This window comes from Trachurus trachurus (assembly GCF_905171665.1).
Source record: "Trachurus trachurus genome assembly, chromosome: 20".
NCBI classification, from domain to species: Eukaryota; Metazoa; Chordata; class Actinopteri; order Carangiformes; family Carangidae; genus Trachurus; species Trachurus trachurus.
This window is the reverse complement of record NC_139911.1, coordinates 20,438,013-20,459,845: the sequence shown is the minus strand read 5'-3', so window position 1 is coordinate 20,459,845 and position 21,833 is coordinate 20,438,013. Positions and strand designations below refer to the sequence as shown.

The following is a 21,833-nucleotide window of genomic DNA, read 5'->3' as shown; positions in this document are numbered from 1 at the left end:
CCTTCCCATCACCTGGCAGAAATATAGATATATTGAACAATTTGATGCAATTGGTTTGAAAGTATTCTTTAAATGGTCTCCACTTCAGCAGGTTGAATGAGCTATATGTACATTTTGATAGCTAACAAGAGCCACCGAAAGCCATTTTCCTTGCAGTTCAGAAGAAACATAGCAAGTTCAGCTTGTTTTAGTTTCCTTGGTTAGCATGCTAACCAGCTAGCCCTGGTCCTAGTCCAGATAGTAGCCTGCAGTCTACCCTGAAGTTATAGTGTTTCTGAAAGGGCATACACTACTAAAACCCATTGACAGTGGGAAGCAAAACAATTGCTAATGCTTGTTTCCATCACATCTTATAGCATACTATCAAGCAAGCCTAGACGTTTTGTGAAATTATTGATCGCTTTCTTACATGAGAAGATTGACACCCCTCTTGTATCTGTGGGTTTGGTCTTCCCCCAGACAACTGTTTGCAACCTCTAGTCAAAAAAGGGTTAACTTCCTGTAGCAACTTGTCATTTTAAAATTTCTCTTTGAGATGTTTTGATAAGTGAGCATCTGAGTTTTTGGTTTGTTTGTTATTTTTTGCTTTCGTTTATTCCTTTCAGGGACCATGTAGCTACAAAACATTAACCACATATATAGCCTACAGCGAAGAGATACTTTGTACCGGATTTGGTTAAAAGCTAATTTCCATCAACAGTACCTGCGCTCTTCAGACACAGCCAGGCTCGATATTTCAAACCTTAAAAAAAAAAACTTTATGATAATATCTTATGTTTTGGCTAATTAAGCAACAGTTAAAGTAAAGCTGACATCTGTAGGTGTTGCACCAGAGATGAGCACAAAAAACAACAAACAGAAATCTCTCATGCGGAATAACCAACTCTGTTCTAAGTTTGGTAGAAAATAGTGTGTTCACATCGGAACTCATCACTTTTACTGAGAGGGGGAAAAAAAACTCTCCAGCCCCTTTGGGGTTTGGTAACTAGAACACTTTGTTTCAGAAACCCCCTCCCTTGTGCACAAAGTGTGGTCTGTAAAGAAATTGTTCGAGCAGCCTGGTGACCCCAACCCCAACCCAGAACATGTGGAATGAACTGGATGGTAGATTGTGAGCTGGGCCTTATCCACCAACATCAGTGACCAACCTCACTAATGCTCCTGTTGCCGAATGGGAGCAAATCCCTGCAGCTAGGGTCAGAAACTTAAGCAAAGACTGAACCCAGAAGAGTGGAGGCTGTTATAGCAGCCCATGGTTTTGGAATTGATTATTCAGCAGTCACATAAGGATAACATTTGGGTGCTTAGGCTATATGCTTTTGCCTAGTGTTAACGTCTTCATTTTACTTGCATGTTTTTACTGTCCTTCTACACACACAAGTCCCTTGAGGAAAAATAACACGGATGACCACATGTCTCATATTGACCTTGAGAACATATATATTTAACACAAGTGTTTTATTTAGAAACCCAACACAGTTGTTATCGACCAAACGTGTGTATTTCTTCACCCATAAGAGCACTTTGTTGATTTGACTAATGTGGCATTTACAAAGGAGCCATCTTTAGATTCATTCCCACCTTGTTCTTCGACTTCTGAGAGAAATCTGAATATCACTCAGAAAAAACAAAGAAGTTGTCCTTCAAGGCACAAATCTACATTTCAATTGTGACTGCTCAGTTTCAAAGTGCATTTCAATCTATTGATATACAGTTGTCATGGAGTGTTTTTTTTTTTTTTTTTTAGCTGCTGTAATGGCACATTGTTCTCCTCTGGCTGCTCATTCGCACTCATACGCTGTGATTTCATATAAGATCTCACCATCAAACCAAAGCTGTTATTATCCAACAGGTGGTCAAGACCAGGGAGAGACGCCACAGTGTGTCATGTAATGAATTGTGTTAATGACACCATCTGTTGGCATTTCTGCGTATAATACAGTGAAATCATTTCAAACTGCACAGCAATCATTACAGAACAGAAGTTAAGCCTCCTGCCAGTGATATATACTACGTGCCATTCATTGTTCATTTGAAGCCAATATAAAGTTGAGATTCAAATGTTTTCTCTTACATGTCCAATGTTTGCTTTCACTCTGTTCTGCAGACAACACGGCGTCCATACTGACGAAGCGAGGGGGTTTCAGGAGACGGGAGCAGCCTGTTTATCGGCTGCCCGTGTTGATCATGGACAGTGGAAGTCCTGCCCTCAGCAGCACTAACACACTCTCGGTGCGTGTGTGTGACTGCGATTCTGATGGCGTGGCCTTGTCTTGTGGAGCCGTGGCCTACACAGCGACTGGCCTCAGCACCGGCGCCCTCCTGGCTATTTTAGGCTGCATCATCACACTTCTGGGTAAGATCCACATGACCTCAGTGTCACAGACATGAGTCTGTGTAACAACTACTTATGTTCCTTTTTTTTGCAGCCGAAGATGTTTGTGTAAAGCTCAGAGTGATGTGTGTCTTGTCAGTGAAGGTTTCACACTTTTATTTTGGCAGCACTGGTCACTTCCTATCAGACATGACATCATCTATTACTAAATTTACTCACATTGAGCTACATTTATATACACTGGGAATTTATTAAAGGGATAGTTCACCCAAAATTGAAATTTCACTCATTATCTACTCACCCTCATGTCGACTAAGGGCTGGGAGAAGTTATCCGTGGCTTCTCTGAGTTACAGGGGGTCTCGGCGTAGCAGTGCATGTCCATATAACGGTTGCAAATGGATACCAACTGTCGTAACAAAAAGACACACCAAAAAACATCCAAATACCTCCATGCTGCTCGTATGTAATGTCCGTCTTGTATTGAAGCCCCGAAATGCGAAATTGTCCCGAAAGAAATTAAATAAATCTATTTTTCAAGCTTGTTTGTAGCGGAAGCTCCTCTTCCTGGTTCCTCTTCCCAGTTCATCCAAATTTGACGAACCGGGAAGAGGAGCTTCCGCTACAAAACAAGCTTGAAATATAGACTTTTTTTCGGGACAATTTCGCATTTCGGGGCTTCAATACAAGACGGACATTACATACGAGCAGCATGGTGGTATTTTGATGTTTTTTGGTGTGTCTTTTTGTTACGAAGACAGTTGGTATCCATTTGCAACCGTTATATGGACATGCACTGCTACGCCGAGACCCCCTGTAACTCAGAGAAGCTACGGAGGACTCTGAAACTTCTCCCAGCTCTTAGTCGACATGAGGGTGAGTAGATAATGAGTGAAATTTCAATTTTGGGTGAACTATCCCTTTAATATAATAAAATACTTAAAGGAATAGTTCACCAAAAAAAATGAAATTCTGTCATTGACTCACCCTCACGCTGATGAATACTCCAGAGTAGTTTTCCAGAGTTTCCTCAAAACGGCATCATTTAGGACATTTTAACAGCCTGAACACGTTGTTTCGAGTAAACTCTGGACTATATCCCTTCAGGACACTTGGATTGCAGCAGACGAGCAGTAAGGAGGAATATCACAAGGTTTTTATGTAGTTTTATGGACCTTTTTGTGTCAGCTGCTATTGACTCTCATAAGGATTTTGTTGGACTATATGTATTTTATATGTACTGTATTCATCAGCATGAGGATGAGTCAGTATTGACGACGCTGAAAGCGAAACGCGTTGTTCATTAATAAAGTATATCAGCAGAGTCTTATCAGTGTGCGGTGGCCGTCTTTTTCTATTGATTTTACGCACTCCTGCTACCCACCTGCACCTGAGGAACTGTGGCTGTGCAGGGAGATTTGCTTTTCTTCAGTATTGACTGAATTACATTTTTTGGTGAACTATTCCTTTAAGTTACATGTGAAATTTTATATTAATATTACAAATCAAGTTCATATTTAAAAAAAATAAATGATATATAAGTAACTAAAGCTGTGTAGTAAAGTTAAAAAGCAAAAACAAAAACATACTTCCCTTGGGAATGAAGTCCATTAAGAGTATAAAAGCACAAACTGTATTTATTTACATTCCACCACAAGTTGCTACCCAGTTCGAACAAAGTCCCGTAAAATAAAAAGCACTCCGAGAAACTTAATACACTATTTATATCAATGCAATTACTGCACTTAGGCAGGAGCAGGAATTAGCACCAAGCCAAAGCAAAGACATCCGCAGCTGCAAGAAAGCAATAAAGCAAGCAGCATCAAGCAGCATCAAGCAGCCATTATCTACTGATATTATCAAGCCCACAAATACAGACTGAGAGAGAGCCAATACATCGACTGCCGAAGCACATATCACCACGAGTGGCTAAATATTTAGCCTGGTGAAGTGAAGCGCTGAAGCCAGGGATCTCAGTGAAGAGTAAAACCCCTGGGAAGAGTCGCTGGAGTCACAAAGGAAACTACACTTGCAGCCTGAAACGTGTGTTTGTGGCCAAGCCGATTAGCTGTAACTACTAATATGATAAATGACAAGCAAAGCGAGTCGCTGGATGCAGGAACGTAGCGGCAGAAGGCACAGCACAAATAGTGTTATGCCTCCACAAAGCTCTTGTGAATTGGGTTAGCAAATTAGTGTTGCGGCGGCAGCAGCGTGACATTAGCACATCAACACAGTGGGCATTGACAGCTTACATAGACCAGCGTATTAGGAAAGGTGCGTTGGACATATGTTGAGTCTGTCAGTGGTGGAAATAAAGACAGAGCTGGAGTTGTAAGGCATTTAGAGAGAAACAGACTTTTTACTTCATCGATCTGACTTTTGGAGGTGCTCAACACCTTACAGATTGTGATTTTACATTTAATCATGTGATTAAAGACACATTTTTTATGAAAAATCAGAGGTCAGCAGGTTTTTTTTGTTTGGTAGTTTTTGGCCTCCTTTAAAAAGTAATGTCTTGCTAAGGCCACTTTGTTTTAAATGTGTATGTGTTGTTAGCACTTTCTAAAGAGACAAACCTTTCTGATATTTCACAGAAATCGCAAAGATTAGAGAAGAAGAAGGGTCTGTGAATGAATCCAGCAGATTTTTATTTTATTTTTTTCTTTTCCATCTCTTTCATTATCCCTGAGCCTTTCAAATGTATCTTGCCACCCTTTAGAGGGAGCCCAATCCCTGCAATGAGAACCACCCACAGCAACTGTAGGCCTACAGTATATGAAGCAGTTAAAATGCAAAATATAATAATACATCACAAGCAGGAGTCACGTTCCTGTAGAAACACTTATTTTACTTTTGATACTTTGAGTATATTTTGCTATGCTTTGCAGGATTTTGCAGAACTGTAACTTTATATACTATATCAATGTTACATTTTTGTATTGGAACAATACATTCACACACAGGACAGGTATGCCAGACACTGAGTAAAGCAGCGTGCTGTTTCAAGTTGGTTTTTTTTTACCTTTTGATCGATGCAGCAAATATGTGTTTGGACTAACACCGTGTATCTGCAGTTCAGACGTAGGTTCAGATGTGAGTGCAGGAAATGGAGGTATACTGTACAACCTCGCTGTTCAAGCTTTCTGTTTCACCACCCATTCACACACTACTCAGGCAGCTCGGTGTCTAAGCTTTTGCTAAAACAGAGCTGCATCTTAAGTCTTGCTCAGGTCAAACCTGGGGGGCTGTGTGTGTGTGTGTGTGTGTGTGGTGGGGGTGATCTTACCCTCATATTTCCTCTCTAGTAAGTAAATACATGTGACCCAGGTCAGCCAGCTCTGAATGGAAGCAGAAATGTTTACAAGTGGAACACCTTTGAAATCCTGCCAGCAGGATCACTTAATTACAGTCGTAATACTGTGAATTCTCAGGGAGTTTTAGAGTATTTTTGTCTAGTGTGTGTTCACTGCACTCACTGGATTGTTAAATGCATTCTGTGGGTTGTTGTCTAAGAAGAAATGGGTGCCCAAGGCTGTTATTTTAACTTCATGTCAATTATCTAACTCTGTTCGTCCATCCTTTCAGCACTGTCAGAAAAACACTCAGATTGTCAGGAAATGACTGTATATTCAATTTCTAGTTTTGATATTTGAAATATACCCAACACAATTGATTGACTAAACACTAGATTCTTTCTTTCAGTCTTTTTTTTTGCAAAGTATTTATAGTTCCCAAGTCTCCAGCAACTTCTTTATAACCTTCCATCGCCAGTTATGATTATGTGTCATTTATGTGACAGCCAGACTCTGCTGCGTTTGAGCACACACTCCTAAAAAATGGAGTGCAATGAAAGAAAGCGATACCTGAAGGCAGCCCGAGTCGGTGATGAGATTTGAGCTTTTAGATCGTTCTCCCATCTCGGGGAGCTGCGTGTCAGTGTATTTTATTAACTTAATTATAATATTTCATGGAGGTCATATAAGCGCGGCGTATTTTGCATTTCAAGGCCAGACGCTGCTCTTGTTTTCTAATGTTACAGCATACGTTGAGAATGTTGGTAAAGACACTTGTGAATGAGACTTCATTAGCATAGCCTTAAAGATGATGCAGCGCTGTGCCGTCGCCCCCAGGCTGCGTTATTGTTCATAAAAACCCACAGACAAAGCGTTACTCCATCAGGGCGGTGTCACAGTTTAACGCTCAGGTGATCTTCATTGAAAGCTGAGGAGCATCTCTGCAGCATATACAATGACTGAAATGAGTTCTTTAATGGGGTCAAACATTTCCCTTTTTTTTTTTTATCCCAGTCCCCTTGAAGTTTTTCCTTCCTTTTATTGCGACAGAGAATTCTTTCAGTGATAAATGAAAACTTCAAAAGACCAACAGGGGGAAATACGTGGCCGTGCAACCCTGAACCCAGCATTGCTAATGAAAGTTAGTTCTATTTTGCTCAGCATGGCCTCGGGCCATAGGCTTAAAACTAATGGCCTCCAGTTTAATATACCTCCACGCTGCCTTGTCTCCGTGTTTGTGCGTGTGTGTGTGTCCTTAGCTGTCCCCATCAGTCGGCTTTGCTCAATTGGATCAGTCTCTTTGCTTCTTTTCTCTGTTTCCTCTTTGTGCATATGCACCGACCCCCTCCCCCTCCCCCACCCTATCCCATCTCAGCCCCTCCTCCCTCCGTCCTCCCTTATATTAACAGCCCATGCGCGACCGCTCTTCCCAATCCTTTATTCTGATCTTCCTTGATGGTCGTCCATCAAGACTTCTTTCAATCTGTAGGTGGCAATTGAGGCCGTGATAGCGTGTGATTGTATTGTTTTGGATGAGGCAGGAATAAGACCCGGGCTGCGTCTCACTGCCGACATCCTCAGGTGCTGTCAGTCTTACATGTGCTGCCCCCCCCCCCCCCCCCCCCCCCCCCCCCCTCCTTCCCCAACCCACCACCCACCACCCCCACTTCCTCCATCAATCTCTCTCTTTCTCATCAGGTGAGAGGAACACACACTCCCACCAGCAACACTTCTCCTTGTTATGTGTGTAATAACTACAGTGCACGTTGCTCATGGAGAATGTGCCTTTGCTTGCCTCGGTATTCCTCAGCAGTGTGTTGTTTCTCCACCTGCCTGCCTTTAAACCACAGAGCTGGGTGCATGTTAGCGTTGGCTCTACATACTCATAAGCTAAGTGGTCATTAATCATAGGTTGATATTTTTAGATTTAATTACTGAGCTTGTCGTCTGCTCCTTGCAGTAATATTCCTGAAAATGCCCGGGCATGGTTTTTTTTCTCTCTCTTTTGTAAATGTCATTTAAAACCTTTTTTCTAACGATACAGTCACTTTTGGATGATACATCCAAACTACTGAGATGATCATTATTTTGTTAAGATCCAGTGCCTTTACCTCAGTATAGGTCAGGTATTGCTCAATCCTCCAGAGGGCCAATTAGGACATTACGTAGCCCTCCGAATCTCCAGACAGTTATTTCTGTCTGAGTATTACTTATCAGACTCATTCTATAAATCACCGTGTCCATTCATCTTTTATTTTACTGTCTGTCTGCTGTGTTAGCCCGCTGTCTGTCTTTATTTATGTGTCTGTGTTCAGACAGCGGACAATTTCTTCCTCAGATCTGATCTTTAAGCTCCACTGTGCACATTGAAACCTGCGAATGGCCACATCAGATTTGTGTGTTAAACTCGTGTAATTATTTTCTATCAATACAACTGGTTGTTGTGCTGAAAAAAAAAAAAAAACCTTCAAAAGGAAGAAAAGCAAATCAGTCCTTTATTTTTTTTAATGAAACAAGTCAATTAAGAGCAGATTTTTCTTCACAATGACAGTCTGAAAAAAGCTATTGTGAAGGAATTGGAAGAAAAATGCAAAAGGCTTTCAGGAGGATACAGAAGAAATATAAAAAACACAACTGTTGATGAGGCAGTAAACAGGGAAATAAAGTTGACAAATACACACTTAACAGTGTGACAGATAATATAAGCAACAGCAAAGACGCCATAATAGCTATTTGAATCATGGCGCAAACATACAGCGGCACTGATACGGAGTGAAATGTAGCCAGGAACGTGGATGATGTGTGTTCACAGATTCTGATTGTTTCTGTGCCCTTCATCAAGTGCTGGTGCATAATGTCATCCATGATGCAGGAGACTGATATCTGTCATGTCGCTTAAGGAGGCACGAGACATCCTCATTTGTCACTTGCTACATGCTCCCCTCCCTGTTCTCCGGTTTCTCCGTTCACCCTCGCTGCAGGTTTTAGTCCTTGCAAACAAGTTCTTGCATACAACTTAAAGTTTTTAGTGGCGGATGCATCGGATCAAAAACTGCAGACTTAAAAGGGAGACCACACGCTGCCCAACACTTTGGTCCGTAGACCTTCATCAGGCAGATATTCATATCATACAGACAAAACCAACAGCGCTATGCAAACAGCAGCATACACATAAAGGCTACCTGGAAAAAAACAAAAAAACAACCCTGCCAATTAGAGCACACCACCAGCCACAGTTCCTGCTGTACATACAAATTAAGGTAATGAGTTCCTCAATTACAAAAACAAAAGCAAAGCTGAGCTCTTTCAGTTGTAAACATAAATAACAAATATGCCATATTATACTGTAGAATTGGCTCACATTATACAAAAGAGTCCTCCGGGACATTAGATAAAAGCTCCTTTCTTTTTTTTTTTTTTACAAGTCAGTTCCATACTACGCCATAAAGGTGGGGGGAAATGCACAAAAGGCAAAAGAGCACAAGAATATTCACTGTAGGCTATGATATAACTCATTCATATCCACAGGAATACAATAGAAAGAAAAAAATGTCAGATGGTATAACCACATAGAGAGAAGAAAAGAGTCTGTCCTCTGTTTGTTAGTCAGCGCAAGCAACTTCCTACGACCAAGAAGCACCCGCTGAGGCTGCAGCTCCACTGCTTTGAATGTCTGCTTGAAGCTGGCTCCAAATCCAACTCAGTCCCCATTGACTCCCATGTTAAAATTATCAACTTTAAAGCAGAATCTAACATGTTTCCAACCTGGTAGTAAATAAATTGGCTAATTTCTTCCTTCAGACAATGGTATAGGGGTGAATATATAACTCATAATGTATATAATGTGCATAACTGAGGCTATGCCACCTTTACTGACAGTTGAGTGAGTATTTGTCAGACACCAGCAAGATGACAACAACTGAAAAGTTATGTGTAATTGTTACGTGACCTCTATAGTAGCTGTAGTAATTATGATGAAAGCAAAGGAGGAGATCAAGCAATATACTGTAGTGTCAAACTCATCTTATGTGACATGTGTGATGATGTCAGGTTTGATTGAGGCACGTTATACGAGCAATAATTAAAAATAGAACTCAAATTCTAAGTTCTGATTGGTTGAAATGCATGACATTGACTTCCTCCAGCTGAGCCCTGCCCTGGTGAAACCAAAGAAAAGAATACACATATAGAAATGTATCATGATAGGTTTATTAAAAGTCCATTGAGGGAAGGCACAGTAGATTAGTACTTGCACATAAAACTTACATTTCTGACAGTCTCACTGATGGAAACCTCCATTAGAAATGGAAACCAAGGCGCAAAGACACGGGAGAGTGTGTCGTGACAAAACGAGTGAATAATCAGTCTTAGGTTCCCCTGAATCACACAGCGTATTAAAAAAAAATACACTAATGAGAAAGTGCATTCAGCGATGCATGCTGGTAAGGAAAGGGCAGCACAGAAAACTCACCTTGTTCACTATCGATTGTGCAGGGTAGATCATTTAAACAATTCAATTACAGCAAAAGCCTTTGTAACACTAAACTGATCTCCTCCTCTGTTTTTCCATTTAGTTTACATCATCAGTTAAGTGTGTTATGAAGAGTGGGACTGTCGTATCGTGGTTATGTGTTTGCTAAACTGTCTGGGCTGGAAATCATTCCTTACAGAGCCCTGGGTACCTGACACACACTGAGTATTTGTATGCATGGCCATCCACCTGCTCATCCTAGTAGGACGTGATTGGATGTTGGCCCGTTTCCAGTCTGTCACGCATCGTGGCTGTCTTCTAGGCATTAAACCCTAAAGAGCTTTGCTGGAAAGCACTGAGAATATTCTATTTCAACGTGCCACTTTGTAATTCACTTTGTAGAAGCCTTACTGAATCGAAAAGAATTTAGAGTGACTCAAGTTCCTAAAATCAGAGGAAACAATCTTCCACAGAAATATTTGGTGTTCTGTCTCAAAGCACTAAAAAAAGTATCATAGATATTAGTAGTGCATTTAGACTTGGAGGGAGTATTCCATGTGTTTCACAAAAACAGTTGAGTGGTGATACTAGGCGCCGGCGTTGAAGGGTGCCAGCAGTCACAAAATAGCCAACAGAGAGCTGCCCATTCATCTCCTGCAGCCTTTCCATGTGACACTTTCCTCCCTTCCATCTCCTCCATTTGCTCTCTTATTAGAGAGTGTGAAGTGGTGTTTGAATTTGGTTCCTGGGCCTCTTTCTCTGCCGCCTGCAGTAGCTCAACGCCGAGAAGGAAAAGAAATATGGGCCCACGGAACGATATTTCACTGGCACCGGCTTGACATTGATGGATAGAGGATCATTAGACATTTGCCAGTTTGCTTGGGCGTAGAGTTATTTTCAGCAATAATGTATGGGAGAGGGAGCAGGGGCTGGAGGAGGGCTTCTGGTAAGATCTCAGAGGGCCACGGATTTCAGTTTGGTGGAGTTTTGTACAGGTCTTGAAGCAAAATGTAGGTGGTGGAAACCACAGAGGAGCACGTTATATTACATTGCAGGTTTAGCTCAGTAAACTCTGATAGAATTTGCAAAGCACTGTCGACCTTTTTTTTTTGTCAGATATTCCCCCTCAGCCCTGTTGGATGAACTCATCACCACCACGATATGATGTGTTCCATATCTGCACAGCTTATCTGCTTTGAAATCAGGTGTTATTTCACACTGTTAATCATGTAATTGTAGATCATTAGCTACTAATATCTTTAAGGAACTATGCAGGATTTGTAGCTTAACTATGCTACATTTTTACCTTAATTACACAGCTTTGGAGTAATTGTGATGGTTTAATAAATGGCTTTAACTTATGAGGGAGAAGTGAGGCTCTCTGTCTTCCATGTGCGTGTCACTTATTGCGTCTCTTTGCTGAATACCAACCTTGCAAGATCGGGGCCGCTGCCCCCGTGTCCCAACTTGTGGCATCACGACATAAACATGCCCTGTAACCCGTAATCTCTTGTTTATGATAGATTAAACTACACAAATATACACATCTTAACATCGTATATGATATGTAACGTTATCTACTGCTCTATTGATTGATTTCTCGCCGGCTACGTTGTAAACAAATGCACATGGCAGAGAGGAGGGTTAGCAAAACAGCGGAAAAGCGACCGGACTTGCTTAGTTCCTCTTTAAAACTGACTCTGGGTAGTATGGTTACTGTATGTTTGCATTTCAAACATTTTGTCCTGAAGGTATCTATTTCTAGCCTGGCTCTCGCCAGACCCTTGTAGTTCCGCAAAGCTCCACCAGAGGCGCTACGCTCAGCTTCACACAAGGGTCTGGACTCGAGGCCAATGCAAACTTCTTCCCCGGAGCAAAAAATAATGAACCAATCAGGATCGCCGGGCGGGACTTTCTGAGGTGTGACGTAGCGCTGAAGCGACTGTTTGAGTCAAACAACAATGGCGGCTCGCAGTGAGGAGTCGTGCGTTGGCATTGATTCTGCTATTTCAACTGTTTTGTCGAATCTATCGAATATTAATTCTTTGAAAGATGAACAGAGAACGGTTTTGAAGGCATTTATTGGTGGCAAGGATGTTTTCGCTCTTCTTCCGACCGAAGAAGTAGCACGTCATTCAATATATAAACTTTATTTCAGACACAGGTCCATATCACAATCAAACAATATAAATAGTAAAACAATAAATAAAAAGAAAGTACAAAAATACATTTCATAAAATATACAGACTATTGCACCAATGCCACCTTAGCCTAGAAGTGAATCGGTAGCAGCTTTTCAATGGGCTTACTAGAGCCTCAATTATGTGATTCTCTGATTTGTCGAGACGACACATAAAACTAAACATCAACTGTCTTAAAAGTGCCTCACAGGTTGGCACTCTATTAGACACAAACAAATGACTGGCACTATGCCACCGAGGGACACAGAGCAGTAGCCTCATTGCATCATTATATGCTACCTTGAGCCTCTGCATGCTCTTCTGCTTATAACTGGACCACAATTGGGAGGTGTATAGAGGTGTTATGTAAGTTCTGAACAAAGAACATTTAACAGAGTCAGAACACATAGAAAACTTCCTACTAAGCATGTTAGCTTGAGCGTAGATTTTACATCGCTGTCGATAAAGGTCTTTGTCATCCGACCAGTCATTAGATATGACGTGACCTAGATATTTAGTTTCCTCACACACAGCAAGGGGACTGTCTGCCAAGGAAAAGGTAGGAAAAGTTGATTTCCTGTCCCCAGCACTTCTAACTATCATGATGTGGCTTTTCTTAGCGTTGTACTTTATGTCATGATCAAGGCCATACTGGGAGCACACCTTCAACATCTGCTGCAGTCCAGCACTATTTTTAGACTATTTAATTGATTTGATAAGTCATCCATATACACATTAAATAATATAGGAGACAAAATTCCACCTTGCCGCACTCCGTTACTAACACAGAATGGCGCAGATACCACATTACCCCATTTAACTTGAAACATTTGATGGGCATACCAAAACACTAAGATTCTCACTAGAAATTTAGGGACACCTCTATCTAGCAATTTCAAGAATAATTTTTCGTGATTGATTCTATCGAATGCCTTAGAAGCATCAATAAAACATAGGAATACAGATGAATTCAGACTTGTGTACCTAAACACAATTTCTTTAAGTGCATAAATACACAGGTCCGTTCCATGTTTTCTTTTGAATCCAAACTGGTTGTCAGAAGTAATAACATACATTTCTAGCTTTGTTAGTAATATTCGCTCCAGTACTTTTGACAGGCTCAAGATAACGGACAAGTGGTTTATCCAATCACATACAAGATTTTTTTACAAGGCCCCGCCTTCTGAAATGAATCGCCTATGGAGCAGTCCCAGACCCTTGTGTGGAGCTCAGCGTAGCTTTGCGGAACTACAAGGGTCTGGCGAGAGCCAGGCTAATCTATTTCAAGTGTCGGTTCAAAAACCATTGACATTGAACAGCTGTTCATCTTCATAGCTAACTATTGTCAAGGTCGAACAAATTTAAGAGTTTATTTTATTATCTTTTTAAAATATATTTTTGGGGCTTTTTATTGCCTTTTTAATTGACAGCACAGTAGGAAGAGACAGTAAATGGGGAGGCAGAGAGGGGGGAATGACATGCAGGAAAGGGCTGCCCGATGCAGGATTCGAACTAGGGCCGCCCGCAGTGAGAAAAAGTGAGCTAACCGCTGCCCCTATTTCATCACTTTTAACTAGGAAATTAAACATTAACAATTTCATTTTTTTTCTTGTAGGTAACTACATACCTTCAGCTAACCATTACAATTTTTATATATATATATATATATATATATATATATATATATATATATATATATATATATATATATATATATAACCTAACTACTTAAAGCAGAAGTAAGCGGAATGTTTGTGTTAATATAAGTCTTAAATAGTTCTATCTTCCGACAGTTTGGTCTGAAACACGGGTCTGTCAGTCACTCTGCTCTGCTGTAAGCCGAGGAGAAAACTTTCCTTGTATCATACAACCTTTATCCAATGAGGAGAGAGAACTGCATAAAGGGGCGGTCCTCTCTGTGTGTGCAGCCAAGGGATGCGCGTGAATGTGGTGACGTAGGGACGAGGGCGGGGGCTGCTAACTCCATCAGCTGACAAGAAGTTAGCCAAAACGACTGGATCGCTTACTTCTGCTTTAATATTACATTTAGTCAATTTAGTCATTTATCTTTTAATCTTATCTTTTTTATACTTTTAAATAACTTGTCAACTAGAGTGTATTGTGTGTGCACTTTATATTGTTTCCATTCAGTTGAGCCACTGTGTGCGTACATTCTGCAGTACAAGTATCTGTGATTGGAAATCACTGTGATAATGTACCGGGCTCCTTGAAATTCCACATATCTCTGCATCTTTTCAGCTGAGTGGCACAGGAAGCGTGGTCGCTGTCAGTCAACACTGACTCAAACACCTCTCCCTTTTCTCCGCAGTGATGGTTCTGTTAATTGTGACGATGCGTCGGCGGAGGAAGGAGCCTCTGATCCTGGAGGAGGAGAGAGACATCAGGGAGAACATCGTCCGCTACGACGACGAGGGCGGGGGAGAGGAGGACACCGAGGCCTTCGACATGGTTACCCTCCGCAACCTCAACGTCATCAGAGACCCCAACGTGCGGCGAGACGTCACGCCCGACACGCCCACCTTCTTTCACTACACGTCGGCCGCTCGCCCCCCGTATAAATCCCTGCCGGACAACGTGGTGTTCCGAGAGTTTATTTGGGAGCGGCTCAAGGATGCCGACGTGGACCCGTCAGCTCCCCCGTACGACTCTCTGCAGACATACGCTTTTGAAGGCAGCGGCTCGGTAGCGGAGTCACTAAGCTCGCTGGAGTCGCTAAGTACAGACTCAGACCAGAACTATGACTATCTCACCAACTGGGGGCCGCGCTTCAAAAAGCTGGCCGACCTGTACGGCAACAGCGACGGCACCAGCGTCTTCTCATAGCCTCTAAATGTCTCTCTTTAACATTTAAATAAAAGTAAATTATTGTGAGAGAAAGTGATTTTGTCTGCCTTAGTGCACCGGAGGGAGAGATTCAAAGACAACACAAGAGAGACTGAGAGATGAACACTTTGACTTCAAAGGTTTTCTGGTTTGTTTACCTCCCTAGTATGGATTTTCAAAAGCGTGCCATGGTGAGTTTCGACACAGACTTCAAAAGTGGCTTGAGCGAGGAGGAAACCTTGTGTGCAAAAAGACATTAAAGGTTTCGGATTTTGGGCTCAAGTCCAACCATTGACTGCAGAATGCATACATGTTGGAGCGTTTTTACGGGGGGTTGGCGAGGGTGGGGTGGGGGTGGGGGGGCACCTGTCCTTTCATTCCAGCGATGGGCACCGGCCCAGCACTCCTGCTTTGATGCATTCCTTTGCTATCTTTGTGCTAAAAGAAAAAAAAAAGAAAAAACATAAAAGTTTCTCCTCATGAAATGCTGTGTCCCTGCCGGGTAATCAGTAGTCACTTGACTGTTCATATGAAAAAACGGTTTCTATGGATTTTTGTTTGTTTTTTTTGTTCCTTTTTTTTTTTCTTTTGGTTGTAGGGGCATGGGGTATTGAGGGTTTTTTTTTTTTTTTCCAGACATTTAAATACAGAGCCACATTATTCATGGACTCAGTCATACTGTACCTCTGAACACTATATGAAAAGTGCAGCTGCGCACATACAGTATAAACAAGTAGTAGATGTGCTAAGGAAGTGATGTGAAGACATAGGTTGTGCTAATAATAAAAAGAATGACTCTCTTGTCAGTTTGATGTCTCCACTGGGTGAAACAGGAAATCATATAATTTCTCTTATTCTCCTAACAATACATTTTGCAGATGTTGCAATGTAGTGTTTTTTCGTCTGAGTCTGTTTTTTCTCTTCGCGCCTTTTTATTGCAGAGTCCAATGTATGATTTCTGAGCTATAAAATGTCAAGATTGAGTTGTTCTAGCTTTTGTACAAGGGGGGGAGGGGTGGGGGGTGTGGGGAATGGGAGACGTCTGCTACATCAGAAAGCTTCGCTGAAGGATCCGTCCTCATCGTGCTTGATTGCAAAATTCACGCCACCTTGACTCCAGAAAAAAAAAAGAATAAAAAAAAGAATAATTTGTTTCTGAACAGTGACAGTCCTTACCTGGGTGGAGTTGCAGTTTGTAAGTAAAATGAATTTTGCTTCAGTAGTTTGCAGAGTCCAACATATACAGTATTGTCATTGAGAAATGAAGATGTTCATGGTTTGTTTATTGATGGTGAAAGGACACACTGTATGATAATCATAATTGTGCCAATTTTTTTTTTTGCAGCTTAAACAAATTATGTTAAAATTGGGTGTCAACATGTACAACCGATATGTATTATTATTTATTTTGAAGAGGCGGAGTTGTGCAAATGATGTTTTTATCATTTTGCTGAAAATAAAATTGACATTCAATTCCTTAAAAAGGCCAAGGGGATTTCTTTCAGTCCCTCTGAGCGCGGGGGAGAGAATTAAGTAAATAGCAGCAAACGACAGCCAAGCATCTGACAATAATGATCGATGATTTCAAAAAGTGGTGCCTGGTTCTGTGAGCATTTGGGGAGCTCAAGGAAACCAGAGAGGGCTGAGGGGGGTGGGGAAAGGGAGGAGGAGAAAAGATGATTTTCTTTTTTTCATTACTTCTTTTTGATGAGTCTTTTGTAGTTGAAAGGCCTGATGCTCCTCAGAGGCATGTGTGATGACTTAGAGGCTCGCCATCTGAGGAGTCTTTTGCAAGTTAGCCGGGCCTGTGTTGTGCGCTCAAAGGAAACTTCATTATAGATGTGTTTACAAACTGCATCTTGTGACAACTGACAATGCAACGTACACATAGTGTGAATGTATGATATGAAAAGCACATTTTTTCCCACATTTTCTATATCTGTTCAGCTGTTGAATTACATTATATATACACTCAATCCTTTAAAGGCCCTGTTCAACTTATATAAGGCTACATTTGATTTTTTTAAAGGGATAGTTCACCCAAAATTCAAGTTTCACTCATTATCTACTCACTCTCATGTCGACTAAGAGCTGTGAGAATTTTCAGAGTCCTCCGTGCCTTCTCTGAGTTATGGGGGGGTCCGTGCAGCAGTATTTGTCCATATAATGGTTGTGAATGGATACCAACTTTCTTCGTCCAAAAAGACACACCAAAAAACATCCAAATACCTCCATACTGCTCGTCTGTAATGTCCGTCTTGTATTAAAGCCCCGACATGAGAAATTGTTTCCGAAAAATATTAAATATGTCTATATTTTAAGCTTGTTTGTAGCGGAAGCTCCCAGTGTCTCGGTTCGCTGCTCTTCCTGTGTCAGTGCAAATCACGCGAGATTTGCACTGACCGGCGGAACAATATCTCATGTCGGGGCTTCAATATAAGAGGGACATTACAGACTAGCACTATGGAGGTATTTGGATGTTTTTTGGTGTGTCTTTTTGAATGAAGAAAGTTGGTATCCATTGACAACCATTACAACAAATACTGCTGCGCGGACCCCCCCGTAACTCAGAGAAGGCACGGAGGACTCTGAAAATCCTCACAGCTCTTAGTCGACATGAGGGTGAGTAGATAATGAGTGAAATTTGAATTTTGGGTGAACTATCCCTTTAACCAAAATTCATCTTGCAGAATTTCAAAAAAAAAAAAAAAAACATTTTGTATGTAACATTTTTTATATTAAATCAACAGCATTTTTAATATGTATCCATCCACCCATCCCCCTGGGTGTCCCCATGGTAACCAAGGTGTTCCTCTGCTCAGCAACCTCTTTCCAGTTCCCTCCTGGAGGTTCCCAAGGCGTTTCCCAGACCAGAGGAGTTCTGGGTTTTACCCTGGGGTAAACTCCTATACCAGTTGGACGTGCCCGGAAGAAATGGGATGGAAGGTGCCCAGGAGGCATCCTAATCAGATGCCCGGACCACCTCAGCTGGCTCCTTTTCGACATGAGGGAGTATAGCTGCTCTCCTCCCAACTCCCTCCGGATGTGGAGCTCCCGTATCTCTATGGCTGAGCCCACCCTGTGGATGAAACTCATTTCAGCTGCTTGTATCTGCAGCTCATTCTTTCAGTCACTACCCAAAGCTCATGACCACAGGGTCGTAAGGGTTATTATTATGTATTGTTATGTAAATTTGAAAAACCTGTTCTGAATACTTGAATACTGTTTTCAGCGGCCGTTTGTGGCTTTAAAAGATGAATATTTCAGAATATTATTGAAAAAAAATATCTGTCTTGGCCTGAAAACATACCATGTGTAATCTGTGTGTAATTGCAGAACGTACCCTCCTCCTCTTGTTATTAAAATCTCCCAAATCCCACAGACAACATCCAGGAATTCTGCTTGGTGTCACTAATGGCAGATACAGCTTCTTTTTTTTTTAAAAAAGTATATTTCTTGGGGCATTTTTGCACGTGTAGTTTCCACATATGTTATATCCTACTGTTTACAAGCAGCTGTTTTAACTGTATCTCAAATTTTAGTGATTGCTCCATAATGTCTGATCCATATTTTTTTGCTGATGAAGCTGCTATTTACACTTTTGAGGTGAGAGCAAGACAGATATTCTTCACCCTGAACATGAATAATTAAGCCTCTTTGGTCAATTTATGGTGCAACAAGTGATAATGAAGTGACAAGTAATATAAAAAGCAGTGGATAACAGTGAGGTTTACATGTAAATAAAGTCCCAGCAGTACCTTTGGTGGGATTGGCAGCATCATATATCGGGTCCCTGGTGGGAAGCCAGTGAGGGATCCAGTCTTCATTCTTGGTAAAAAAAAATATATATATATATATTCACCTATGTAAATCAGTAATAAAGACCTTAAACATACAGATTTGGGATTGTTGAGAAAGCTTGCATTATATTTACCTTGAATTGCTGTGACTTTAATCAGGTGAAATTTAAGCTAGAAAATCAATGTTCTTTTCATTTTTTTTTTTAAAGTACTGTTGTGAACTCTGTCAAGGAGCCGCACAATGTAGATTAAAGTAGCCGACTAGCGTCTCTTGCAGTTGCTGCATTTCGACAGCACTCACAGGTTCATGAATACAACTGACACTATAATTCCCGCTGATGCAAGAGATTGCAAGGCACTTGTTATGCATCTTTGCTTGGTAAATATGTCGTCTCCTTACAGGTATTGACATAGTTTCCAAAGCTTTGAACCCATGGCAAAAACAAAATGTGTTTTTTTTTCTTTTTTCTTTAAGCCAGGAATAACCAAGGTCATGCCATGTTGCTCATTATGAAGGAGTTCACACAGACCGAGACGAGGAGGAGACCATGCCGAGGGTCCTCTCTCACAAACTCACAAACTCACAGGTTACCCTTCACGACGGCCTCTTGTAGCGCAAATCCACCGCCGCCAAGATCCCCCGCGAGAGCTAGACGTTTCAAATTGAAGGGTGCTTGTGGAAATCACTCGATGACAAACTCTCGTAGTGCAATTGGACAACATATGTTCAGCTGAAGGTTGAATTATGTTAACTCTTTCTGTAGTCAACAGTAAAAAGAAATAAACAGCAACACAACACAATCTTTCTTTTACAAATTAAAAAAGGGATGCTACAGTAATGGGAGTATTGCTTCAGCTGGATAAACAGCAGCATTGCTTATCATAAATGCTTAATTGACTGCACTTATACAGTCTAGCTTTTCTAGTCTTATCTGTACCACTCAAAGCAGCCTACAATAGCAGCCACATTCACCCCATTCATTCACAAAGTGCTTTCACCTACCTGTACACATATAAACACACTATCTCGCCCAAGGACGCTTCTAATATGTCGACCTGCTCCCTGAGTTTCACTTTCATATTTATATACTCTTAAATAAGCAGTGTTGATCCCATTTGAGGCACTCTAACAATATTGAGACATCTGAACAGCTGTTTAACATTCAGCATTAAAGAGATAGTTCACCCAAAATTCAAATTTCACTCATCTACTCACCCTCATGTCAACTAAGAGCAGTTAGAATTTTCAGAGTCCTCTGTGCCTTCTCTGAGTTACAGGGGGGTCCGTGCAGCAGTATTTGTCTATATAATGGTTGTCAATGGATACCAACTTTCTTCGTTCAAAAAGACACACCAAAAAACATCCAAATACCTCCATACTGCTCGTATGTAATGTCTCTCTTGTATTGAAGCCCCGACATGAGAAATTGTTCCGAAAAAAATTTAATAAGTGTATATTTTAAACTTGTTTCTAGCGGAAGCTCCCAGTGTCTCAGTTCACTGCTCTTGGCCTCAATACAAGAGGAAAATTACAGATGGATGTATGGATGTATGGAGGTATTTGGATGTTTTTTGGTGTGTCTTTTTGGACGAAGAAAGTTGGTATCCATCAGGGGCGGAGTGGGGCACCAAAATCTACCGGGAAAATTCTGACCGCACCGGCCCACCATCGCCCCCCCCCCCCCCCCCCCCCACACACACACACACACCATTTACATATTTCTGTACCGCTCACCACTCAAACAGAGCTATGTGACATTCCATATGGCAAAATATATGAGTGCCAGAAGAAAAAAAGAAATGTGGGTGAAACAACTTAATTGGGGGTCTGGGGGTCCTCCCCCAGAATTTTTTTATAAAGGCTACACCATTCCCCATATTCTGGTGCATTTTAACACATTGTTACTTTTATCTAGCTAAAAAAAAAAAAAAAAGAGTGAAAGAGCTGCAATTAGTGCCTCCCAAGCAGATTTAGCCTACTTAACACTGCTGACCATAACATTACATCCAGTCATGTTTACTCCTTTATTTCCCCCTCTCAACTACTCTACTCTGCAAATTGATTTTGCTGACAGCGCGATGCAAACGCCATGGTTTCGTTTCGGGTATTGTCCTACTCACCAACATGCTTCGGTGCCTGTGGAGAAGACAGAGCAGCTGCTACTGTGATGTGAGAAGTTCCGGTTCGTAACGGTACCGCGGTCCGCGTACCGACGCGCACTGGCCCACTTACAGTAAAGCACGGACTGTGTTGTCTTGTTAAATTAATATAACTTATAGATAACGTAACACACGGGCAGGACTGATCAGGTTTGCTGGGTAGCTTCCGTGAGTCGATCTGTTTTTAGCCGTAGCCGCTAGTTTAATGATAACTTTCACAGTGACAGGCTGACGCATTTCCCATGAGGCTTTGCACCATTCTACATTAGTTTAAGAACAAACAAACAAATTCAATTGCTGGTTATTTTATATTTTGTGGTCATGAAAGTTCTGTAACATTGAACAGAAATAATTAGATAAAGATAGGAGGCTAAACAAAAATCATTTAGTAGGCTGGATTGATGAGAGTCTAATTCACTATCGCAACCATGAGTGAGAGGTAGAGAGACATAAAGGGGTACAAATAATGGATGGAGTTTTCCTGCATGTGTAGAGGTAGAGCTTGGAGTTTATCACGGGGTCATGCAGTAAATGTTACTTTTAACTCGTGAACACCACACGGCCACGCAGGGCAGCTTGCGGGCCGGCTCACTTGAGTTTATTGGCCGCCGGCCGACCGGGAAATCTCCCGGTCCTCCCGATGGCCACTCCGCCCCTGGTATCCATTGACAACCATTATATGGACAAATACTGCTGCGCGGACCCCCCTGTAACTCAGAGAAGGCACGGAGGACTCTGAAACTTCTCA

General features: G+C 41.5%; 1 protein-coding gene across 1 annotated transcript in view; it reads left to right on the top strand.

Moving 5' to 3' along the window:
• LOC311003413 (cadherin-7-like) overlaps positions 1 to 15,125 on the top strand; it is a gene marked incomplete at both ends in the record, with an annotated part of 111,717 nt that extends 96,592 nt beyond the window's left edge. The window contains 2 exons of the mRNA XM_083995170.1: positions 2,108 to 2,356; positions 14,611 to 15,125. Coding sequence (XP_083851296.1) covers positions 2,108 to 2,356; positions 14,611 to 15,125 — 764 coding nt within the window. The remainder of the gene's footprint in view (positions 1 to 2,107; positions 2,357 to 14,610) is intronic.
• Between the last annotated feature and the right edge of the window lie 6,708 nt (positions 15,126 to 21,833).